General features: G+C 41.0%; 1 protein-coding gene across 1 annotated transcript in view; it reads left to right on the forward strand.

Moving 5' to 3' along the window:
- rftn1b (raftlin, lipid raft linker 1b) overlaps positions 1-26,102 on the forward strand; it is a 156,865-nt gene that overhangs the window by 113,362 nt on the left and 17,401 nt on the right. The window contains exon 8 of the mRNA XM_087848469.1: positions 9,082-9,200. Within this exon, the coding sequence (XP_087704595.1) occupies positions 9,082-9,200 (119 nt within the window). The remainder of the gene's footprint in view (positions 1-9,081; positions 9,201-26,102) is intronic.

Genomic DNA, 26,102 nt, shown 5'->3' on the forward strand with positions numbered 1-26,102 from the left:
TTTATGCCACCACAATATAAAAATACATCATTCAAATTGGATATTCCCAAATTAGTTCCAAAGTCTGTTTGTGTTAGACAGATAAGTCCTTTCTTTCAGAAAATCTATGTGAATATAAAACTCAGACAGCTCCTTACAAAATAACCTGAATAAAATGAGATTGGGTTTGTTACAAAGTTACAAAGTCAAGCTCTGGCAACTGAAGAGCATCTGCCGTGCTTACAGGCAAATAGCCCGAAGGCAGGAAGAGCGTGGCATTTTTTCCCCTGGGGGAAAAATGCTCAGAGCATCAGCTTAAAATCTCACAAATGTGCCTGATTGGAAACTTCAGAGCACTGGTAATGCTGTGTAATCCACAGCAGATTATAAATGACAAGTTGACATTTTTGAAAGTACAACGTGAATTTCATTCTGATATTTTTTCAGTAAAACACAGCTGTGCTTGGAGTAATGACCCATACCAAGAAAACCATGCATAACAAGTATTTATCACCAGCTCCCAAAAGAGCAAAACTAAATTATGGACAATGAGACTGGCCAGGAGTCAACATTATACAAAGGTTTCTGGAGTGTTTATCAGATTATATATTAAGTGATTGTTGGCACAGATGAAACCATCTGTCAAACGCTGGTGGAAAACCAGTAATCAGGTCAGATTATTGGTCAGTAACCAGTAATCATAGAAATTCCCAGTATTTCTCATGTTTGTCTGTCACTGTGTTCCAGTTCTATACTTCTATTAGTACACTTTAACTACTTTGTATTGACAGCATGCATATAGACCAAGTAATGCCAAGACACATTAAAAATCACTGTCTGAAAAAAAATGACCCTCATCTTTTTGACCATTGTCACCCATACATCTCAATGTTATGCCGATGACACCCAGCTTTATCTGTCCACTAAGCCTGATTCTGCTCTTCCCCCATCCTCCCTCGCCCTCTGCTTAGCTGAACTAAATTCATGGTTCTCTTCTAATTTTCTCAAACTCAATAGTAATAAATCCGAGCTCCTCTTGGGAGGCTCTAAATCAACATTATCCAGAACCAACAGTTTCTCTATTGCTATCGATAACTCACCGGTCTTTGTTTCTTCCTCTGTGAAAAGTTTGGGTGTCATCCTCGACAGTACTCTATCTTTCAATTCACACATTAATAATATTACTCGGTCTGCATATTTTCAATTGCGCAACATTAATCGTCTCCGTCCTTTTCTCACCCCACATGCCACTGCCATTCTTGTCCATAGCCTTGTTACTTCCCGGATTGATTATTGTAATTCACTTCTTTTTGGTCTTACTCAAAAATCCACCCACAAGCTCCAACGCGTCCAGAACTCTGCTGCCCGTATCATCTCCAGGACCCCTTCTATCCACCACATCACTCCTGTCCTGCAGCAGCTTCATTGGCTCCCGGTCAAATATCGCATCAATTTCAAAATACTCTTGTACACATTTAAGGCTATTCATCATCTCTCTCCTCCATATCTCTCTGACCTGGTTAAGATCACCGCCCCATCTCGTTGTCTCAGATCTTCTTCTTCCCTTTCACTCTCCGTCCCTTCCCCCCGTCTTGCAACCATGGGGAGCCGGGCTTTCAGCTGCTCTGCTCCACGACTCTGGAATTCCCGACCTCCTGATTTAAGAAACATCTCTTCCTTCTCTCTCTTTAAGTCCAAACTCAAAACCCACTTGTACAAAATAGCTTATCCCACATAACCTTTCCACTCTCCTATTTTATCTGTTTACGTCTTATGCTTTTATGATTCTGTAAACTGCTTGCTTTTATGTTGCTTTTATTCTACTGAGTACAGCGACCTTGAGTGTTTTGAAAGGCGCTTTCAAATAAAAAAATGTATTATTATACATGGGTGAGGAAATATCATTGGCTTTTGATTGGCTCTTTGGGTACTTTGTGGTACTTTTTGTATATTTCATGTAGTAAACGTGAACATGTGTATGCACTAAAAATATAGTGAAATGGGGCAAGATACATGTCTTAGTAACAAAAGAGTCCTTGTGGATTATTTTGAAGCAAGGAGATCCGTAACTTAAATTCCAAGAGTTACTGGGACGTGAAACCACAAGTACAGAGTAGACTGTTGTTGACTTTGCCCCAAAAAAGGTTTGAAATTACTTTTCCTAGTATATGCTCAGTCACCTGACATTCATCCTTCATCCAAGCAGAGGTCATAAAAAGGTTGGACGACCGCTGTGTGTCTTTTTAAATTGCTGACACTTTCATATTGTGGTAGAAGTCGCTCATGATTATTTTGTGATACACTAGTTTGATTGTGTAGTTGTGTGGTTGGATAACTAATGATTTAATACATTTTCAAACCACAGAATATTAATAAAATATCTTAGTACATAGCATTAATAAAACTTTCATATCACTGAACTGTTTACCTATATGTATAGTTCCAATTCACTGATCTTCATGCATTCTCATATTTTAGTTTATATAAGTTTAACAATTAATCGGTACCATTAATGTGGTTTCTCTGTTTTGTAGTTCAAAGACCTTCTGCTTTTTGCATGAAGCAATAAACTCGTGTATACTTATAAAAGTACACGTTTGAAGTTTAGCAAGTTAACCAACCTGTTTCACTGATTGTTGAGCTGGACTTTATAAATTGCCAGCCTTTGTTTTTAACAAATAAATCGCCGTTCATGTTTCTTCAGGCCTTGTGTTCTAAGTGCTATGTTACCTTGACAGTCAGGTCGGTCCAAAGGGATGCGCACTGTGTCCCCATGCTACTTCTAAAGAAGGGTTTCCATGGTGAAGCTGGATGAGAAAGCATTAAGTGGCATTGTTTGCATACGCATGTGTATGTGTGTGCATCAATGAATCATTCAGCTGGTGAAAGTGTGTTTGTGGAGACCTCGCCTGATCACAAGGTCGGATATATTATAGCTGTATTAAATTGACAGATTCTAAGCTGCATACAGCTCCAGTCTTATGACGTGCATTAAAGATTCATTCACACTGGGGAGCTCGCTGCAAACAGAAACACACATAAGCCTATATCCGCACAAACGCATGCATAAACACAGCATACAAATTTGCACTACCTCCCAGCTGGAACCAAGGTGGGGGGGGCTGAGTTTGTTTACTAAAGAAATGACAGTAATGGTGTTGACGAGGAGTTTGCTTTTGTTACTTGTATAGCTTAAGCTATCTCCAGAGCCACAATGAGGATTTGTCACCCGGTTGTGAGACATTGAGCTATTCATATGCATGACAGTCAACCTTTACTGCTTTCTAAATTTGGGCAAAGCCAACAGAGGCAGAAAAAAGGGAGAGAGACAGAGAAAGTGAGAGGCAGTGAAGATGAAATTCCAATAAGTTTCTTTTTTTAATCAAACTGTGAAAGAAACTCAGAAAAGAAAAAGAATTGGTGTTTGTGGGTGTGTTGGCGCAGGATGCATGCATGCATTTCAATACAGTTTCATTTAACTGTATGTAGGTTTTGACAGAAAATCTCAGCGAGGAAACAGATTCACACAATTGGGAGCACTTCAGTGTCTTTGGGCATGAGACCAAATACGAATGCACTCAGATGGCTCATGCTTCACACAAGGATTCACTATCACACAGGCTGGTTTGATTGAAGAGTCGATTTTTAAAGGAGTTGCATTAAACTTGTTCATCGTGACCTGCAAGTGTCTAAAATGACTTGATTGGATTATCCTTTTGTATGTGTCGATATCGCAGCGGGCACACAGGTAACAAATAGTCTGACAGTAGTGAGGAAGCACAAATGTTGCTGATGTTTAGAAATGCTGTCTCCCACATCAGCTTTAGTCACATAAATGTAGTTGCATAATTGCCTGTTTTCACACATGTAATTCCCAAAAGGATGAAGAATCAATCCATTCCACAGCTGTCAGAAAAGAAAAATGGCCACTTTCAGAATTTCTCTTTAGCTGGGTCCAAAAGAGCATTTACAGAGTCTCTGAATAATAGCTAAAGATGGAAATGAAGGGATGATATTACCGATCACAAATTCATATTTCATGTTAAATACATATTATTGTATAAATAAAGTTGTTGTATTCTTACCCATATGTAGTTGTGACCCATGTATCCGACACTCTATGGCATTCCGGTCACTAAGCTGCCCACCCTCTGTTCCCTCCTCACCAGCTGAAGTCTGCCTGGTAACCCAAAGGTGCAGACCTGCCAGCTGTCATGCATCTGGCTCTATGGGGAAGAGCCACATCCAATCCGCACGCATTAGACACTGAAATCCCTTTCTCCACTCGTCCCTCGCTGTGAATGTCCACTCGTCCTGTTTGAAATATGGATAAGCTGTCAGCGGTTTGTCTCCAGCTCTCTGAGGCGGCACCTGGCATGCATGTTTAAATCATGTCAGCAGACATGACCTGGGGCATGGTCACTTTCCAGCTCGCCAGCAGTAAAGTGGGCTCGCTCACATTCACTGGTTTGGCTAATAGCGCTGAGAAAGGTTAAATATTCACAATATGAATTTTTAATGTAATAATAGCAACTAGATTAAATGTATTAATAAATACATTTGGATTCAGAGATACAATTCAGCTGTTTGTAAACAGGCTGGTTCCACAATACACACAAGCATTGTTCTACTCTTAAGTGCTTTTCTATCTAACATTCACACGAACACATCAGAGGCTTGGAGTTCAGCGTCTGGGCATGCTGGAGTGGAGCAGTCAGGGATCGAACAACCAGCCTAATTAGTAGATGACCTGCGCTACCTCCTGAGCTACAGCCACCATTGTAAACTACAAACATGTCCACCAACATGTCTTAGACAACTCCTACAGCTCAATTAACATCTCAGCTATTGATTCACTTGTTCGACCTGTTCCAAATAGTTGCCTCGTTGCCAACAGATCATAAATTATGCAGCATTTTAGCTGTTTACAGTTTATAATTGAGTCAGCTAAGAAACACCACATCTAGGAATAGCTATATGTAGGGGCGGGGGGGAAAAAGCAGTCAACAGAGGCAGAAAAAAGGGAGAGAGACAGAGAAAGTGAGAGGTAGTGATGATGCAATTCCAATAAGTTTCTTTTTTTAATCAAACTGTGAAAGAAACTCAGAAAAGAAAAAGAACTGGTGTTTGTGGGTGTGTTGGCACAGGATGCATGCATGCATTTCAATACAGTTTTATTTAACTGTATGTAGGTTTTGAGTTCCAGCGAGGAAACAGATTCACACATTTGGAAGCACTTCAGTGTCTTTGGGCATGAGACCAAATATGAATGCACTCAGATGGCTCATGCTTCACACAAGGATTCACTATCACACAGACTGGTTTGATTGAAGAGTCGATTTTTAAAGGAGTTGCATTAAACTTGTTCATCATAAGGAATAGCTATATGTAGGAGCGGGGGAAAAAAAGGCTCTCAGAACCACATCATTGGTTTGTGCCTCTGAAAATTCACTGTACACTAAGTGATCAGAAGCAGCAAGCAAACAGATAGAATATCATTGTTATGGCCCGTCTAGGCGCGGCCAGACCACAACATAAAAGGTGATCCATCCCCGTCCAACCCCAAGCAGCACGTCACACACGTAATACTTTGTGACAGTGGTTTATTTACAATGAGTGCAGTTAAACAAAGGAAGGGAGCATATCATAACTTCAAGGCCAAAACAACAAACAAAAGGTAGCCTATCTCAGGAATAAACACAACTTACCTACTCAAAAGAACTAACTCAAACGACAATCACTACCCTCCCTGCCTAACAAAAACAGGAGAAAACTGATCAAACAAAAAGGCGGTTCACCCCTACATGCTCTTACATTAACCAACATAGTGACACGGTGAACGGTCTGCCGGATGGGTCGGGTCGAGGATGAATGACATGGCAGTCCCTGGCGGTCTCTTCTTATCCGCTGCCTCCCGGTCCTTTTGCAAGCCACTGTAGCTTAACAACACAACCGCTATGACAGTTTAACTTTTTTAATATTTATATACTTAGATTTGGAAGTGTTTTCCTCTCCCGCTTAACCTCCTGTAATCTCCTGTATGACCCGCAATGAATCCTGGGATATGGTAGGACATAAAGGATACATCGGACCCATCCTTAAAACTTGGGGAGAAGTAGGACGCATTCGTCGACACATTTGAAGGACTCTTTGAATTCGAACAGCCTTTGTCGCGTCGCTGTGACTTTATTTCCTCCAAATACGGAGGATCGGAGCATCCTTCCCCTGAATTACGACACAGCTACAAATAAGAAAACCGAGAACACACTGAGACCACAGCTGACACGAATAACCATAATAATAACAAGCCAATCGGTGCGAGCCATCCACCCTGGACGCACCAATCACGGAGGAGCACCTGCACACTCAAATTTACATATAATTACGACAACAGTCGTAACAATTATCAGCACCCTGATGTAAAATGTTTTCCATTTTTTATTGTTTTCCACCTGAAAAATGGACACAAGTTACATTGCTCTGCTACCACAGTGAAAACTGTCTTTATATTACTAATATGTTTAACTACTAATTTAACCAACTATGTCTTGATAGACTGATACAAAAATACACAAATATTAATTCATTTTCTTCTTTTTAAAGTGTATCCATCATCAGTTGAAAAATGAAGACGTTAGGATACGTTGGCGTGGACAAACATGCGGATTTGTCCAAAGGGGACGTAGAGGTGGAGTCAACTATGGCTCTGCTCCTCTCAGAGTCCCAGTGAACCACAACGGTTAAAATGGCTTGCACATGAAACAAAAGAAGGCCTTCTGCCAAAAAGGAATAAAATCTGATGTCTAACAGATGTGATAGACTACGAAACTCAGGCCCATTTCTAGTCTTCTGCTTAGTGTGCATATTGAATTGTATGGAAACAAATGATAAATGGAACGTAGGGTTAGAACTTTTTTTTTTAATATAACAAACAAAACCTTTAATGAGTCTGTTAATTTCAGGTTATGACCTTATACGTCTCACCCTGTTGTTTTCTAGATAGTAACTCATGTTTGTGTTTGCAGCAGTGATGCACATGGGTTTATTGGAAAAACATCCGAGTGTTTTTCTGCTTTCTGTTCCGCTGTTTGCTTGATTTAAGCACCGTGTGTCTGAAATCAATCCACAAGAGCAGGTTTGTGTACATGCCGATGAATATTAGCAACAAGCAGCTTCCGAAGTGACTCGACGCAGGCGAGGACCTCGCATCTACATACAAACACCTGCACGGCAAACACTAAACACTCAGCACTTTAAGTTTCAGTCTGTGCGTGTCAGCACTGTCTACACCCACTAGGTGCCTGCTGTTGATCCTCTCCTGTATCATTTGGATGCCGGTATCGGCTGGTGCGTTTCACTCGCTGTCACCTTGCCACTCCAGCTATCTGACTCTCCCCTGCCATTTGCTTCTTTGTCTTTTAGCCCCGACGCTGTCACTCCGTTTTTAGTGCAGCTGTATTTGCATGTCTCGCCCCACGACCTTGAGTGTGTGAGTCACAAGGGGATGGAGAACAATTTTACTGAGGCCGCACGGTGGTTTTTTTTTGCAAGTGTAAACAACTTATTCTCAGTCGGCCCGCTGGCTGCTCAGCTCAGCTCTCAGTCAATAGGCACGAGATAATGTTTATTCGTGCACGCAACCAGCGCATTCCCCTGACGGACTCAACGCCCCCAGCAACCAGCTCCTTCTCTTCCACTTCCCTGGTTCTCGCTCTCTTTCTCTCCTCTGCCAAGAGTCTGTTTGCATTATCACCAGAGACAGGCTGCTCCCTGTAGAGCAACGAGACAGAAACCCTGTCGATCTCACCTGAATGATCCCTGTTGCATTTGCAGAGAACCGACATCAGTCCGTAGTGCGTTACACCTTCCAGAAAGGTTTCTTTGCGGTAATATGCCAAGCAGGATGGGCCAAAGAATTAAATAAAGTGCAGGAATGGGGAAAGAAGGGGGATGACGGAGGGAACAGAGGAAGAGCAAAGGCAAAGTGGCAGGAGGGGGTTAACACTGACCACGTCTGCATTTGAAAGATGTCTTCAATTGTGCATGCATGGGTCCAGAATGGGTTTTGAGGGTGGTGGAAATAAAAGAGCATGTCATTCTCCACTCTATCTCTCCCCGTGTCTTGCTTACTTCCTTCTTCTTTTTCTCTCTCCTTGTCCCCGCCTTTCTCCACAGGCTCTCCAGCCACCTCTCATCCCCCTATTATTAGGGCCCAGTAATGAAATGTGGAGTGTCTCGTATTGGTGCCTGGGCCCCAGCAAACTGTATTAGTGTGTAAATGGTGTGAGAGTAATGAGAAAGCTCTCAGGCCTGCTGGGAAGACTGGACCACGAGGCTCGTGTTTTGTCTGTGTGTGTATGTGCGCCGGGATGTAATGTGCATGTGCATCAAGTGAATAACAAGAGACGTTGGGTGGAGAGGGGTCCTGGCTCACGGGGGCCAGAGTGGTGTTTCTTTCTCAGATGCCAATCCTGCAATTGTTAGCCTCCGACAGAAGAGAAGCTCGGAAAATCTATTCAGTCAGGAGCACACAATCTGAAAAGTGGCCTAAAGCATCAATGTCAGTGTCTCGATGTGATTCGTTCAGTTTAAGTCTTTTTAAGGTGAATAATGCTGGCTTAGCAAAAGGATTTATGCTTTGTGCCTTAACGCCCGGCTTCATTAAATTGGTTGCTACATTTTGCCATCGCTAAAATCTGTCCACCTTTCTTAAAGCAGCGTTTCTCAGTCCTCTGGACACCAAGTACATCTAGTTTTTAATCCTATTTTAGCTATAATTAGCCTCTGTTTAACCGTCAAGCATTAAGACCAGCAGGCTCTGGATCCTCGTAACGTTTCATCTTCTTTTTTAACGTCCCAGAAGGGGAATACCTGCTCCTTTCTTCAGCGCTGTCTCCTTGCATAATGCATAAGTGCCTAATGCTCATACAAATGGCTAGGACCACTGGCTATGTAATAAAGGGTTGTGTGTGAATGTGTCTGGCTGATATCATTCCATTTCCGCTGGCCTGGAGGCCCTGACGGAGAAGAGACAAGACAGACACGCTCCATCCAGTAAATACTCTTTTTTTCATGGCTTTACTTTTTTCCCCTTCTCTTTAGATTTGCTGCCTAAGTCGGTGGAAAGTGTCTTCATCTTCCAGGAGGCGAGCGAAGGTGAGCCGAACGCGGCCACCCCGGCGTACGATGCCATCGTCGTGGAGCAGTGGACCGTCATCGATGTGAGTGGAGGGATTTTTGCTTTGTCCTAGTCACAGGTCATGTTCTGTTTGTCAGTAGTAGAGGGGGATTTATGCTCTTGTACATTTCATACATGTGACTGTTTTGGAATTGCAGATTTTGATATTTTAAAGGATGTACAGTCACACATTGAAAGCCAGAGTCCAGTCTGTGCGCCCCTCTCTAAGAGTACAGTCCTTTAGCGATGAAGTCAGTTATCGCTTAGATATCGTGGCCCTTCAGCCAACCGTTTCCTTACAACCCAAAGGCAAATCGGACAAATCTCAATTTATGGGACATGTGTCGCAGTCGCTCCCCTTATCAGGAGCAAACAAGCCTTTATCTACGTGATGATTAGTGTCTCTCCTCAACAAGTTCCGAGCTGGAAATTCATTTCTGTCTGGAGTTGAAGGATTTGTGGCCATTTCGTTGCCTTTCATCTGTATGTATGTGTGTGTCTGCATGTATACATGCTTGCGCATGCAGCTGAGTGTGGACGAGCTCGGTTTTGTGTGTCTGTGTTTTCAGATGCTATCTCTGTAATTGAATTTAGACTTTTTGCAGCCGGTAGCTGTCCAAGTGTGAAAGGAGACTTTTGTCCCCCAAATGTGGCTCTCTGATTGACCAGCCCAGCACCGATGGCCATATGCGCCACTAAAAAGACTCCTGCAGTCATCTGGCAGGAGCAGTACAGCCTCCCCTCGTCTGGGTGAATGGTAATACTGTTACAGCTTAATGGCTTTCAAGACTTCCTCAGACACATTAACCGAGAATGATGCCAAACTAACGCCCAGTTTTCCAGGAGATCCAATCAGCTCCTCCACTGGGACTTTATCAAAAACCGTTTCACCCCACCGATCTGCACCGTGCCAAATCAGATTGACAACACACTCCGTCAGGGCGATCAGGGCTGCACATCATCCCCATTATTTGTGATAACTGCCGAAAATTGATATGCAAAGTATCCTCACAGCTCATTATTGTTTCGGTGCCAGGATAATTAAAGTGGAAAAAAAAAAAGGCTGAATGTTGATTGAAGGTGTTTTTCTTCTTCTTTATATACGTCAATTTCTTTTCCCCTCAGTGCTTAACATACTTATTTATCCAAAATACTGACAGGTTGTAGGATTTATGAAGCTCAGAGAAAAAGAGTGATAAAACAAATCACTTCAGTGAGGGCATGTGACCATTTATATTGTCATTAAGTAGGAGTGCATCGTCTCAGGAATGTCAGTGCTCATCAGTGAAGGGATAAAAATGTCTTTAGTTTCACTTATGAACGAGCTGAATCTGGATGTGAGTTGGATGTGAAAAGTGCTTTTAATGCTATATCTCAACCAAAGTGCAAAACAGTGCTATAGTAGACCCTTTTTTCTACATCATTAAAAGTAGAAAAACAAGTCTACTATTGTAAATGTAATAATAACAAAAGTCATGCAATTTTTAAAAAATTGGGGAACATATTTTCAGCATTTTCTCATTCAAAACCATCAAATACAGCCACTGTCAGATGTTACAGAGATACCCACAAGATTTCCTTTGGCCTTGTGGCTCGCTCACCGGGCAGCAGCGTTGGACATCGAGTGTGGAAACGCGCTCATTAAGAGGATGGAAAGATGGAATTTTGTGAGCCAGGGTGATTGATAAAATGTTAATTTCGGCATCCAGAAATTATTAAAAAAAAATTTAAAAAGTAATAATAAAAATGAAATATTCAGTCATTTGCAGTGTTGGGGAGTAACGGAATACATGTACCGCCGTTACGTATTTAAAATACAAAACATGAGTAACTGTATTCCGTTACAGTTACCGTTTAAAAAGGTGGTATTTAGAATACAGTTACTTTGTTGAAATAAATGGATTACACGGCGGTACTTCCCTGTTTCATATTGTGGCGGGTCAGGACTGTTTGGGTTTTGTTTGACAGCTACGTTCTGCTGTTCCAGGTGGCAGCGTTACGGTTGCCATGGTTACAGGGTGACGCTCTCTCTCTGCGTGTTTCCTGGGTGAGAGAGCGCCTTTTTGTTGTTGTTGTGCTAAGCTAATAGGCAGAATGCTACAGGTATAGCTCTAAAGAATGTAGCATCATAGGCAGTGTAGTCCGTGCTGCAGGGAGAATGGACTGCCATACACGTTATGTGTCTGTGAGCGAGGGAGGGAGAAAAAGGAAAAGTACGAGCTGTCATCGAGCAGAAACGGGAGCTGGAAGCATGTAAATATAATAATAACCACTGCAGCCAAGAAGAGAGCCTGACGAGCCCAGTTGTAAGTAAGCTATTAAGACTCGACTTTACACCGTGTTCGTGTTTTCCTCCAAAAACAATAAGTTCCGTTGGAGCAGCCTTTCAACGCCTCTCTCTGTCTCTGCTAGCAAAGTTGACCCAGACAACAAAGTAAAGCTAGTTTTCAGCTATGAGCCCGACACAGAACCCACCGTATTAGCCAGAGGTCCCTTTACTACGGTTCGGAGCCGCGGACCTTCAGTAACAGTAATAAATCACAGCAATAGTACATTCATGTAGTTGTAAACAGCATGATAATATATTAAGTAATCCAAAGTATTCAGAATACGTTACTCTCATTGAGTAACGTAACAGAATACGTTACAGAATACATTTTGGGGCATGTATTCTGTAATGGAATACATTTTAAAAGTAACCTTCCCAACACAGGTCATTTGTTACACACCCAGTTTTGCCCTCCCTGAAAGCTCAAACTCACTGTTTAGTTCAGCTGGAGCAAAGATGCTACAAAGAGCGCATTTGGCCAACAGGATCTATAAAGGAGAAGCAAAAGTCATAGAAGGTTTCAGTAGGTGGCCTTGCTGAAGGATCATTAACAGATGCCTGCAGATGTCTCCGAGGGTCTCTCACCCAGCTCCGTTTGACGGAGGTGATAGTTGGTTATCAGCTTTGACTCTTCAGTGCTCACCCCGTGGCTACTGTACAGGCCTCCCATGATGCTGCCGCCTGTGCCTCTTGGTTCCCCCATCCATATGCAGGTGCAGGCATCCCGCAGTAGAGACTGCAAAGTGACAGGGATCAAAAAAGCCACAATAGGGAATCTATTCAAAAACTATGGGGCCTAACTGTCTATTGGAACTTACCTCTTTTATTTTTAGTTATTTGTTTTTAATTCGATTTTTATTATGTTGTTAAAATAGCCGGAACAACGACACTAAGAGGCTACCAATTAAATGACAAAAAAACGTTTGTCTTATGAGGACATTCATTTAGTTTAATGCAGTTTTAATAAGAAATTATTTGACAAAAACAGCTGTGAGAGACAAACAAATATTCATAGGGCAAAATATTCTGACTTCAAAGCAAATTAAAGGAAAGAGAAGAAAACAACCAAGAACAATAAATGTCAAACTGACAAGCTAAGACGTAAGTGCTATGGGAACAGTTTCTGTTAAATGACAGCAGAGCAGCGCCTTGAGGGAAACGGCACAAAAAAACAACAAAATGCATCCAGTGACAATCAAGAGAAATAAATTGAAAGCATGCGTAAAGTGGGCGAAGCATGTAGATGTGCATAAAAATGCCATCAGTGCTAAAAAGCTCCTGCAGACATTTCCTTTAGCAAACAGATTTTGGTCAGGTGTCTGATGCATACTTGTTTCAATATGAGCAAAAAATAAAAAGATCAAACATGAAACATATGGATTAAATGGATGAAAATGAATAACTCATCAAGAGTCTCTTGTATGAAACTCCAATTAGGACCAGTTTCTCATCTCTCATGTCCTGTGGGAAAATCAATACAGACACTGCCTCGAAACTAATGTAGTGAAAGCCCTCCTTTCTTTCACTGAGCTTTCACAGGAGCAATAACCAAAGAAAACATGTGCATCTGCACACTTCAGTCAAGGTTGGTCTTAATATGTTTGCTCGCCATGAGTCACTGCAGGAGAATTTATTTATCAAGAGGAACAAAGTGCATTAGCAGGACAGTGTTGTGCTTCAGTCTTTCTGTGTATAGATAAAGCAGGCAAAGAGAACCAGAGCTGCAAAAACACCTGTGCACGTGTGTGTGTGTGTGTGTGTGTGTGTATGAGGAGTGTGATGTTGCTGAAAACCTTTCATACCTCTTAAAATGTTTTTTTTAAATAGCCCCATTATCCACTTCAGCTTAGCTGGACACAGTGGTAGGTCTATTATGATGCATGCATGTTGTGCAACAAGTGATATTTTAAATTCTGAACATGGTACAGAGATTTTATGGATAGCTCTAAGATGCTATGGGGGAAATATTTGTTATATAGTACATGCAAAAATGTTCTATCTAGCCCAAAGGTTAAGCCTTTACATATTGTATTTATATGAAATATGGAAACTGAAGTGGGGAAACAGAAATGGGACATGTGATGCAGCTGCATTTTTTCCCTTATATCCTCCCTACCTTTTTTTAAATTCCGGTCCAGCAGTTTGCAGTTATGTGATTATTGCCCAACGCGCAGTCACATGACCCAAATGTGCAGGTTTTTTGTGGTTCGACAAAAGCACAGAAAATTATTTCCACCTCTTTAAAAGGAAAACTACGACTTGAAATCAATATGAAGCCACAATAACGGACATTCGTCTTGAAAGGGTCATTCTTAAAGGGTCAGTTTACCCAGATCCCAAAAGAACACATTGACCTTTTTTCACTGGTATCCAATCATGCACATAATGTTGGTTTTATATGCTTTGCTAGTATGTGGTCCAATTCTATGAAGGCGAAGGAATTTGAACAGTACAATTTCTCCAAAGGTCCAACTATCAACATAGAAAATTGAAATTACACTTCATGGTCACATACAGTACACTGGAGCTATAAGAGAAAATTTGTTTTTGCTGCTGACCCTTTGAAATACCTCTTAGCAGAGCAATAACATTGGCACGGATGTTTGCTGCTCTAATTAGGTGCAGCAGAGATGCAGAATGGCTCTGCTACTCCACCTATAATCACAGCCAAACAAATAAATAAACCTTTCGAAGGAATTATTACTTCTGTGCAGGGGTTTTCAGCGTTTCATACATAACTTAGAAAAATGATAAGAGGCTCTCTGGTTACCATGAGAAACTGCCTTCTTTATGGATATTATTAGTACTGCAAGAAGATAAAACACAACTGTGTTCAGTGGTTTTGCTAAATAATTTGAAGCTGAAAGAGCTTGTTTTTCACACAAATAGTTGTATATAAAACTCTAACTATATGTATCTTCCTACAGGTATTTATTGGTAATTATTTGATCTATGCCCAGTTAGTAATTTCTACATGTTTAGACTATTTCTTGCATTTTGAGGTGTAAAACAGGAGATGGTCTCTGTGTTCAGTAAACCTGTAAAATCTAAGTCGAATGAAAAACAAGTTTTATTCTCTGTCTTTTTTATGGACCACAGGGTGCTGCAGACATTAGCACTGCTCTGTTTCCTTCAGGTAATTCTGTCTCGCAGTCCAAACGCGTGCTTGTTAAGTTAATTGGTGACTCTAGGTTGGCTGTAGATCCAGATGTGAGGTGGATAAAGCTGTTAGTTGTCCTTACAACCAGACTATGCTGTACAAGCACCCTTTTAAAAGATGATTGTTTACCGCCAGAGATGGGCAGTAACGCGTTACTGTAATCTGATTACTTTTTTTAAAGTAACGAGTAAAGTAAGGGATTACTATTGCAAAAATGGTAATTAGATTACCGTTACTTTCCCGTAGGAACGCTGCGTTACTGCGTTACTAAAACCGTGATTTTTTTGCGAGAATGTCTCATGACAGTGACGTAAGCGAGTGCGACGTTCGTGACAACAGCTGTGTGCAGATCAACAATGGATCATATAACGAGTGCAGAGAGAGTATGAGCGTGCAGCGTTTAAAGCGTGGAAGTACTGACCTTACTTTGAGTTTGATTCTGTAAAAAGTGACAAAAACATTAGTGTCCGTTGTGCGTGGGAAGAAAACTGCTTTTTACAGCGAAAAAAAACCCCTAAACAAGCAAAGAGTGCGCAACGACGTAATGGGAAATTCACAGAGAAACTCGCGGATTCTTCCACTGACCGCTGCGGCACACCTGCACCAGGGTAAACCTCCGCCTACCCCACTCCTGCTTTACAGGTGAAAATAGAGCAACAGGACAGCTAGTCTTTGACTTTATTTATTTTCTGCTGTGTTTTACTTGCATCTATTTGAAAGACTGAGTGTAAACACAAATTTTTTTTTTATTTTATGTGCTGGAATGTGCAGAAAATAGGTTTAAATGTTAAACTAATTTCTTCCAGTCAGAGAATGTTGCATATAATTAAATTTTTGCTTGATGCATAAAGTTAAAAGATTAAAACTAATAAAACAAGTTTTCAAAAGAGACTTTTCCATTTGATTACATTTTGTATGATGGATTATGCAGAAAAAGTAGAATTGGGCTGAAAGCTGTATCGCTTTATCACCTATTCAGGTTGTAAGTCATGTTTTTTAAAAGTAACTAAGTAACTAAGTAATTAATTACTTTTGAAAATAAGTAATCAGTAAAGTAACGAGATTACTTTTTTGGGGAAGTAATCAGTAATTAGTTACTGATTACTTTTTTCAAGTAACTTGACCAACACTGTTTACTGCTATATTAAGGTATAATGTAACATCTCTGACCAGATATTCAAAACTAGTCTTTGTAAGGTACAAATTAGAGCACAAATGGCAGTGCCATAGAGTGACAGGCTGTACCACCAACAGTATAGTAAGAAGCTTTATTTTTGTTTGATTGATTTTTCCATTAATTACAGGGGTGGCGGTTTGATTTCCCCCCCCACCCCCCCCCCCCCCCCCCCCACCCCCCCTGCCTGCCTGATTGCCCTTGGGCAAACCGATATGAACCTTGAGCCACTTCCCACTGCAGGTCAGCACCTCAAATAGCTCCCAGTGGGACATTTTGAAACTCTTTGTCAAACTTATCTAAGGTTTAAAAGCACTATATTTGTGCAGCGTTTTTAACCATCTTGTGTGTCTGACTTAAGATTTTAAAAGGATCAGAAGACAGATTTTTAAAAGATGGGTTTTGTTTTATTTTTTCAAGAAAAATAAAGCAATCTCGAGCACATACCATTTGTAAACAGTTTTTGTTATTCCTTTTGAAAACTATGGATATCATGGCACAACTGCCACTGAGTAAAATGTTCTTTTCGCCACTTCAAACACTGATATCGCCTGCTCGCTCACGCCTTGATCCCAACAACTCCTAACCCAAAAGACAAACCAGAAAATCTGCAGGCAGACTTTAGAGAAAGTGTCTCTTCCTACAGAAAAAACATTAAAAGTTAATATCAGTGAAGTTCAAATTCTAGAAATGGCAGTCCAAAGTCAAAGGAAGCGAAAAGGAGCTTAAGAGCGCCAACATTGTTGTCACTCATTCCAAGAATTCACTTGCATCCCTGGCTTTGAAGAGCAGCGCTTCACAGACTCCAGAAACTAAATGATGTCTAAAATGGGATTAGGGCCCCACATCACAGCATCAGTATGGCAGCAAGGAATCTTTGAAGAAATGGTTTTAACACATCTCAGAAACACACAAACACACACCTATTGTGTCTGTGCTCAGTCACTCCTATCGTCTGGCAATCAGGTGCACACAAAATCCATCTCCACCGAGTTCAATAGTTTACGTTTCACATTTTATTTGTTCCGCTCATGGTCATGGACGTTATTTCGATGGCCCTAGAAACAAAAGATACAGATTTGAATTATAAAATTACATATTAAAAACATCTGATTTGGTTTATGTTCTGCGAGAGCTGTGGCCTGGATGTGTACACGTACTTCAGAGAGGCGATCGTTAATGTGAATCACCTCTCCATGATATCTCTATTTCCTCAGACTGAGGTGAGAGAAGAGCTGACCTACATAGAAGGAGAGTAATTTGCACTGTTCCTGCAAGTGAGAGGTCGCACCCGCTCCGTCAGGCAATGTGTCGATGATGCTGATAGCTGCAGGACAGAGGGAGAGGTTTGGGCTTATAGGGTGCAGTTTCTATAAGGTATACAAACAGTAACATGTACCATGTAACGAAATGATAGCATTACTAAATGCACCAAGTACTATTTCAACATCTTTGTATTTTTACTTCACTGTTTGTGTTGCCTGGAGACTAACCAATGATCTCCTTGCTTCCATGAAACACCTCTCTCCCTTTAAATTTCTCGGATGGTTTCCTTCAAATACATTTCATATCTCTGTAAGCCCCCAAAATGAAGGACTCAGTTGTAGAATTTTTTCTTTTTTACTTACCAATTAATGGTCTCTGTCACATTGAAGGGTTATGGAAAACTTAAATCTAGCAATTAGTTTAATCGATGCACGATGAAACTAACATCAAACACATTTTGTTCAGGTCAGCTTAGCCACAATCCCTGTCACGGTTTGGCATGGCAAACCGTGGGGGGGTGTGGGGAAGGAGGACCCAGGCGCGGTGCTCTATGTACAAGCAGTGCGTTTATTTACAGTGAAAACTGTACACACAACAATACATCCCCGTGTGCTCCCGACTTCCACTCCGTGTCTTCTCCCAGTGTTTGTGCTCGTGTGTCCGCTCCCTCGTGCCAGTGCACTCTGTGTCTGCTGCCCTCTCGTCCAGCAATCCTTCCTGGGAAAATAGAGGCAGTAGTTAGTACCCTCAGTTCACTTGGTAAGCTCACACTCACAAACAGACCAACTGGAGAACTGACGGGAAGTCTCACGAAATGATCCCGTGTCGGTGGGAGCTCCAAGACTCTCCTAAGTAGCTCCCCCGACGAGGCCTGATCAGGAGCAGGTGTGTGGCTTCGGGTGTGGCCAGTCCACCAGCAGGGCCACACCCACGAGGCCTGAAGGCGCCCGCAGACCGGCGCTCGCAGAAACACATACACACATCCGCAAACAGGAAGAAGAGAGACAGCAACACCATATAATATAACCAGTCCATAACTGCTCAGGGATCCTGGGTTGCTCAGACCCAGAACCCTGACAATCCCAGCAGATTTACTCATCTCAGTGACGGCCCACATCAGCTGAAGGCTCAGTTTATACCCTTCTACACACCCAGTCTATACTTCTCTGTAGTCAAGTCAAGACACATTTATTTGTACAGCGCTATCCAGATAATCCAGTGTACCTTCCAGAGAGATGAAGTGGAAAACAAAGAGACATTTAAAACATCTATGCATGTCACGATATGTCACTGTCACATGTCACATGCACTGCAAGAGCTTCTTCCCCCGCAGTCAGAGCCCTCAACTCACGACCACCAAAGGCCTGATATACACATACACCTCTACAAACACGTTACAATACTCACCAAAAGACTCAAAAACAACAAAAACAAAATCCACTACAAACTGGACCTGGGAACAAAATGCATATTTGCACACTCAGTCACATAGTTACTGAACATACATCTAAATTATACTATATTTGCACATTTTGCATCTTGCACATGTCTTCGTCCTGTCTCGTGTACAATATCCTGACAATAACTTGAACCTGGTATTTAATGCCTACTGCACAATCCACTTTGTATTGTCTCTGTCCTGTCTTTGTTTATTGTACAGTTAGTATTGTATAGTTGTTATTATTATAGCTAGGGATGGGTATCGTTTAGGTTTTATCTGATACCGGTGCCAAACCGGTACCTGTGAAACGGTGCCGGTGCTTAAACGGTGCTCGAACCGGTGCTTAAAGAATGGAGAACACAAAATTGGTCCAAAAACCTCTCATGTTCAGCTGTTTTTTGTAAAAAGATAACAATGTTAGCCTTTTCTGCAGCTATAGGGCATATATGGTATCATTCTTGGTTGGAAGCAGTGCTTAAACAATGGAAAAAACACAAACTTTGTCCAAAAACCTCTCATGTTTAACTGTTTTCCACTTTTTCTTTGGTCATTTTAGCCTTTTTGGCCAGGGTGAAGGGAGTATCTGCCATCAAACAAGAAGACAGCCGCATGTAACTACGACGGTGTTTGCTAGTTCACCTTACATGCATTAATGTAATAACGTGGTTAGCCTACTCAACCTAAATTACACACGAACAACATTAAGCTACTCACGCAGAGAAGAACGGCTGCTGCTGCCATCATCATCCTCATTTCTGCTACAGTGGCAGGGCTAGGGGCCAGGACTCTCCTCTTCGGGTTCATGTTGCTAACTCCGGCTCCGATAACAGGCACCACATCCGCAGTAGATGCGCTCGATGTGAGGTCTCACAGCAAGCTATCAAATACGGCGCATTTTTCGGCTTTTAAAAAAAACGCTATGTGTCGCCAGGTGTTTCATCAGATTCGAGGAGTTACCTCCTTTGCACAGTATCACAGTATCAGCTTAAAGCACTTGTTGCAGGCTGCTGAGTTTGCATATTTTGCTATGAAGTACAGCCAGACTTTTGACCGCTTCGCCTTGGACATTTTTAATCTGTAGCTCTGCTCTAAAAGAACGTACGTACCTGGACCCGCCTACTATCCTCAGAAACGTAAAATGATTGGCTAGAATCTAAAGTGTATCACAGCTCAGGAAAATAAAGCACCGAAATGTGCGCTGCTTTTCGGTCTGGTTACTACCATTTATGTCAGAACCGGTGCCATCGTGGCACTGGACACCGGTACCCATCCCTAATTATAGCATTGTATAATTAGTAATTAGTACGTTTTGATCCCTTCATTTTACCAAAATTTAGCATGTTATTTATTTGTAATTCCTAGTTTTATATCTCTTGGAGATATATCGTTTATATACTTATAAACCATGGGGGGCTTGGGGTGAAACAGCACACTGGTTCGGTACGTTGTGTACTGTGTATACTCTTGTATTGACAATAAAGCTCTTGAATCTTGAATTTTGAAAATAAACCATGCACAATCATGATAGAAAAACAACAACAACAATTAAAAGTAAAAAAAACGAGACTAAAGTTGCTTCTCATGCTCACAGATGGCTAGTTATATATATCTGGTGTGCTAACGTCTGCTGTAGCCCAGGTTGTTTCTGCTGCACCCTTTAAAAAAGCAATGTCAAAGTGGTGATTAACTGTGGGAGAACCCCGTCCTCTGTGTTGTGTCCCTGGGACAGCTGTTATACTCTGCCTTGTAATGACTAAATCTTCAGACCATATGTGAACACGGGGAATCATCCACTAGACATGAAAACAAATCGAGGATTAAGTTGCAGAGGAAGTTGGTTCATTGATCAGCAACTTCAAATAACACATTTGAAGCCCAGATTTAAATTAAATAACAGTTTAGCTTTCAGGTGTTTGTTTCCATAAAAACTAAAAGGCACTTCACCTTGTTTTGGTCTAATTCTTGGAATATATAGAAATGTAATTAGGTGCAAGTCCATTTAGTGCAGACTTATTTTTAAAATCTGTCTTTTGAGAGACAGGACATCGATCCAGAGATTTGGGAAATGGAGCAAAGTGCTCGATCTTTTAGAAGCTTGTTGAAATTCTAGCTGCAGCATTCAGATGAGCTGTAAACAAGTTTTTCTGTGTCAGCTTTAGAGACACTATTTAAGCTTGTTGAGAGTCGCAGTGCATGTGCAAGCCACTTTGCAACACGTGTCAACCCCAGCTACTACATTTTAGTGTAGTTCCGATCCATGTCATACCTGTTTCTACTGATGCCTGCTGACAGTACTGTACTGTTCTTTATTGTGGGTCTATTTCGGTACGGCAGGTAGATGTGCTCCTGTGTGAAAGGGAGGTCCTAGAGCTGAAAATGCTGCCAAATAATGCAGATAGAAATCTGTTGCCTGTACTGTTCCTAACTTAACTACAACTTCATAAAAAGTGGCTCCACATCAACCAGCCATAGCAGCAAAAGCTTCTCATTGATTATATATTCAGGCCGTACAAATTTGGTTCAGTCAGTTATTTCTTTCTTTTGGGGAACCATGCACAAAAGCAATAGCGTCTAGGAGAAGAGATGCCCTGTTTCAGATTTACCAATTAGCTCAATAACCTGTATTCAGTTCAGTTTTATTTATACAGCACCAAATCACAACAACAGTCGCCTCAAGGTGCACAACAGCACTCCCTCATTTAATCTTCCCAACTGTGATATCATAAATAATAATTAGTTAAATATCAAATACATTTTAAGTACTTTCTATGCAAGCATAGAGCTGCCACCAGGCAAAAGAAAAATAGAGCTATATCACATTATAACGTGAAAAGTTTATTGTTCTAACAAAATACTTTTCATTTGTGTACAACATAATATCACGTTATTACAATATACATAATTATCATGTTCGTACAATATAATATTTATATTGTAAGAACGTGAAAGTTTTTTGTTATAACGTAATAATCAGTGTTGGGGAGTAACGGAATACATGTACCGCCATTACGTATTTAAAATACAAAACATGAGTAACTGTATTCCGTTACAGTTACCGTTTAAAAAGGTGGTATTTAGAATACAGTTACTTTGTTGAAATAAATGGATTACACGGCGGTACTTCCCTGTTTCATATTGTGGCGGGTCAGGACTGTTTGGGTTTTGTTTGACAGCTACGTTCTGTTGTTCCAGGCGGCAGCGTTACGGTTGCCATGGTTACAGGGTGACGCTCTCTCTCTGCGTGTTTCCTGGGTGAGAGAGGCCTTTTTGTTGTTGTTGTGCTAAGCTAACAGGCAGAATGCTACAGGTATAGCTCTAAAGCAGGGGTGTCAAACTCAAATACACAATGGGCCAAAATTCAAAACTGGAACAAAGTCGCTAACGTTAATATTTATTGAAATATATTTATTCCTCCAGATATGAGAATGAATCCTTTCTTATGGACTCAAAACACGTTTTGCTGAAAAACTGAATATGGAACAAGCAAAGCTTAATACTAAACAATATATATATTAGCTGTATAATTCCAGTAGGCCAGCTCTGATAGTAATTTGGTATGGCTTCATGGGCCAAATGTAATTAGGCTGCGGCCAAATTTGGCCCGCGGGCCAGAGTTTGACACCTATGCTCTAAAGAATGTAGCATCATGGGCAGTGTAGTCCGTGCTGCAGGGAGAATGGACTGCCATACACGTTATGTGTCTGTGAGCGAGGGAGGGAGAAAAAGGAAAAGTACGAGCTGTCATCGAGGAAAAACGGGAGCTGGAAGCATGTAAATATAATAATAACCACTGCAGCCAAGAAGAGAGCCTGACGAGCCCAGTTGTAAGTAAGCTATTAAGACTCGACTGTACACCGTGTTCGTGTTTTCCTCCAAAAACAATAAGTTCCGTTGGAGCAGCCTTTCTACGCCTCTCTCTGTCTCTGCTAGCAAAGTGACCCAGACAACAAAGTAAAGCTAGTTTTCGGCTACGAGCCCGACACAGAACCCACCGTATTAGTCAGAGGTCCCTTTACTACGGTTCGGAGCCGCGGACCTTCAGTAACAGTAATAAATCACAGCAATAGTACATTCATGTAGTTGTAAAGAGCATGATAATATATTAAGTAATCCAAAGTATTCAGAATACGTTACTCTCATTGAGTAACGTAACGGAATACGTTACAGAATACATTTTGGGGCATGTATTCTGTAATCTGTAATGGAATACATTTTAAAAGTAACCTTCCCAACACTGGTGATAATTATGTATATTGTAATAATAATGATATTATGTTGTACAAACATGAAAAGTATATTTTTAGAACAATAAACTTTTCATGTTATAACGTGATATAGCTCTGGTTATCTTTTGCCTGGGTGGCAGCTCTACGCTTCCGTAACTTTCAGTAAATTTCACTGATAACAAATAATTTCATTTTCACATTTTTAATTGTGGGATTTTCCTTGTAATAACAGATTTGTCTCTCACCTCTGCCAATGTATTGTACCATGAAGGGGTGATAAGAATAGAAAAAAGCATTATAGGAAAATAGGTGTCAAGTTCAAAGTGTCTGAAGTATCTGAAGTTAATCCCTTCTGATGTGTTTGTACGTGTCTGAGTTAAGTCTAAACCTTCACTGTTTGTTCCTTTCCTCTCCAGTTGTCTAACTGAAGAGAAAAACAGCGATGCAAAGAGAAAAACAGCCTTCCCTATCACAGTTGTTCTCTTGACCTCTCTTTTTATAACATAAAATAATTGAATCTGCTTCTTTTAAAGCTGATGGCTTTTCTGATCTTAGACTGATTTTTAATTGTCGGCTCCAACCATCAAATGGCCATATTTTCTGTGTCTTCTAAAGTGCATAATAAAAGCCCTTACTTGACATATGATGAACACTAACATCTGCACCAGCTGATCCTTTGTTTGCCCAACCACCTCATCATGTGTTATCAGGTTGCATGGCCTAGTCTTGACTCAAAAGTAGGCTAATGCCTTGTAAAAGCCAAAGATTGAATGCACTCTGTAAGCTTTATTATTGTTGCAGTAATCCAGTTTTAAGCTCAGGAAAGGTTCCCCGAGGGACAAGGGAGGAAAGGAAGAAATACAATTATAAAAGTAAATGCACATAAATGATAACGGTAGAGTAATGGCAAATAAAATCAATTAGGTAATATTAAAAATATCTTGTTTACCAATGACAGATAGTATTGTTAAAGACTGTGTGGCACAGTCACAAGTAGTACTAAATGGATCTACTGATTATATTCTTTCATAAATGTATCAAAACTGAGGCTTTAACCTCAGGAAAAATTAAAAGTTGAACATTAGTGTAAAAGTGAACGTGAAACATGATTTTCTGTCTGTTCAAACTGTATCTTATACCACACCCCTAACATCATTAGGTTGCCTTTGTAGGTCTTGAAAATGGGTCATTATCTCTCAGCCATCAATGTTGCCCCAGCTGGCGTCACCAATGCCCCAAAACACCCTGTTTGTAAAGGTGAAATACATCTAACAAAACAGCATTATGTGGTGCCTGAAAACACAGCGGACATGTGACGTGCCTTAATAATTGCACTTTGTGTAGGCTCAAACATAACAAAGTGGACACAATGTGCCTGTTTTATTAGCACCAATGGGTCTGTCTGTAGACGTACACTTTCTAATGTCGCAATGCGCTTTTATGATTCTAATTTTTTGAAGTCTTTAAGGACCTCTTGCCTCTACTGGAGGAGCATGGTTGCATGGTAGCTTTTCCATTAGCAAGCTGACATGAAAAGCATCTAAGACCAGCACTCAATACGCTGCCATTCAGTGTTTTAACACTGAAGCCAATACCTTTAAAAATCAGCTAAAATATTGAATATTTTACTTTTGCGATGAAGGCTGCTGATACTCAGAAAAGGTTGTTGCAGGGCTTTAAAAAGTGGATGCTGAATCTTCTGTTGCTGTGACAACACACCGGGTTGAACGAACCTATCAGGAGCTGCAGAATCTGAATGTCTTTTTATTAAATGGTATTCGCTTCATTATTACTGGACTGAGTCTGCAAGCCTTTTGACCTCGATTGCCTTCAAATATAGTCAGAGACGGTGAAAAACAGAATTATGGGCTGTTATGTTGCTCAGAGTCAAGGGTTTAAAGAAAAAACAGCCGAGCTGTGTTTTTGTACCACTGATTCACAGAGTGCACGTTAAACATCGAGCTGATGTGAACCCTCGTCTGCTGCAAGCCCGAAAAAAACTTTGTCTAAAGGTCTATGTTCACAAAAACTGGGTAGTATATCCCTGTGCCTTGTCTGAGAGTGGTAGAGGGGAGGTTAATCAGCAAGAAACCAGCTTTTAAAGGCTGAGAAAGAGAAGGACAGAGTCCTTCGTTCCTGCTAAGATAGCCCAGCTACCCTATTACAGGATAAGGCGTAAATGTTTTTAGAAAAAAATGGATTTAATTTTAACTAGCTTTGACCATGGCGGTTAAAATACTTCTTCTCTGTCCTCTGACTGTGTGGCCCTCCTTTATAGTCCCACTCAGATAACATCGAAGGCAAAGATGGCGGTGTGATTGCTTTGTTTTTCAGCCTCACAGGTTGGTGCCGGAGTGCTGATGCAGCGAGGTGGCCCTGCATAATAAGTCAGGGAGAGCAAGAGCCACACTCCAGGGACTGTGATTAACTTTCACCCACTCCAAAGAACAGCAAGCCATTACAGAAAAATTATTTCTCAATTTACTTTCTGGGCAGGCTTTGAAAGAGAGCCTGTTTCTGGGAGTGGTTCCAACATAAACCACCGAAAAACGTAGATGCACCGCTCCCTGTAGGAACTTAGAAAGTAATGCTTGTGTAAATAATGTCTGGAGCTGTGTCTTGTATCCGAACGATTAGCTCTTTATAACCTACAGCTTGATGTGTGGCTGCTTTAGGTCTGTTTGTGCATGTTGCTTCACTCTGATCAATAAGATTCTCTGGAAGAAAAATGCAGAGTTGCATAATGGGATGGGTTTAAGTGTTTTTGCTTGAAGTCTGTCTCATAGAGAACAATGAGCATTGTGTGCTGATCAGTCTTCTTGTCAGTGATGTGCTCATTCTTCTGTATGATTGCCATGAAAGCCAGTCGCAGTCAGCAGACGGTAGTAGTGATATAGTCACAGCAGCTGGAATAGTTATGTAAATTATCCAAGTTTCTAGATGTGGAATTATAATTAATCAGCTGAAGTTATATACACAGATTGTATTAGTCGAGGTAGTTGTAGAGGCATTAAAAGTATCAAAGTAATAAACTATCGAAACACTTGAGCTGAGTATTTTTAGTTATACACAGTGTGCATTAAAGCAACAAATGCTGGCCATAAAAGCAAGTCAAATAATAGCATTTCAGCTGTAGCAGCTGTATGTAATAGTGGTTGTTCACATTTAGGGGATGTGGCACAGCAGAATTGGTTATCTAGTAATCTCAAAGTTGGTAGTTTGATGCCTGGCTGCCCTTGAGAAAGACACTGAATCCCAAATTGCTCCTGTTGTATCCACTGGTGTGTTAGCGTGAGCGTGTGAAAGTTAGAAAGTGCTGCATGTCTGTCTAAACGGGTGAACGTGGCTT

Source organism: Neolamprologus brichardi, chromosome 11, assembly GCF_056152115.1.
Source record: "Neolamprologus brichardi isolate AB-2024 chromosome 11, ASM5615211v1, whole genome shotgun sequence".
NCBI lineage: Eukaryota > Metazoa > Chordata > Actinopteri > Cichliformes > Cichlidae > Neolamprologus > Neolamprologus brichardi.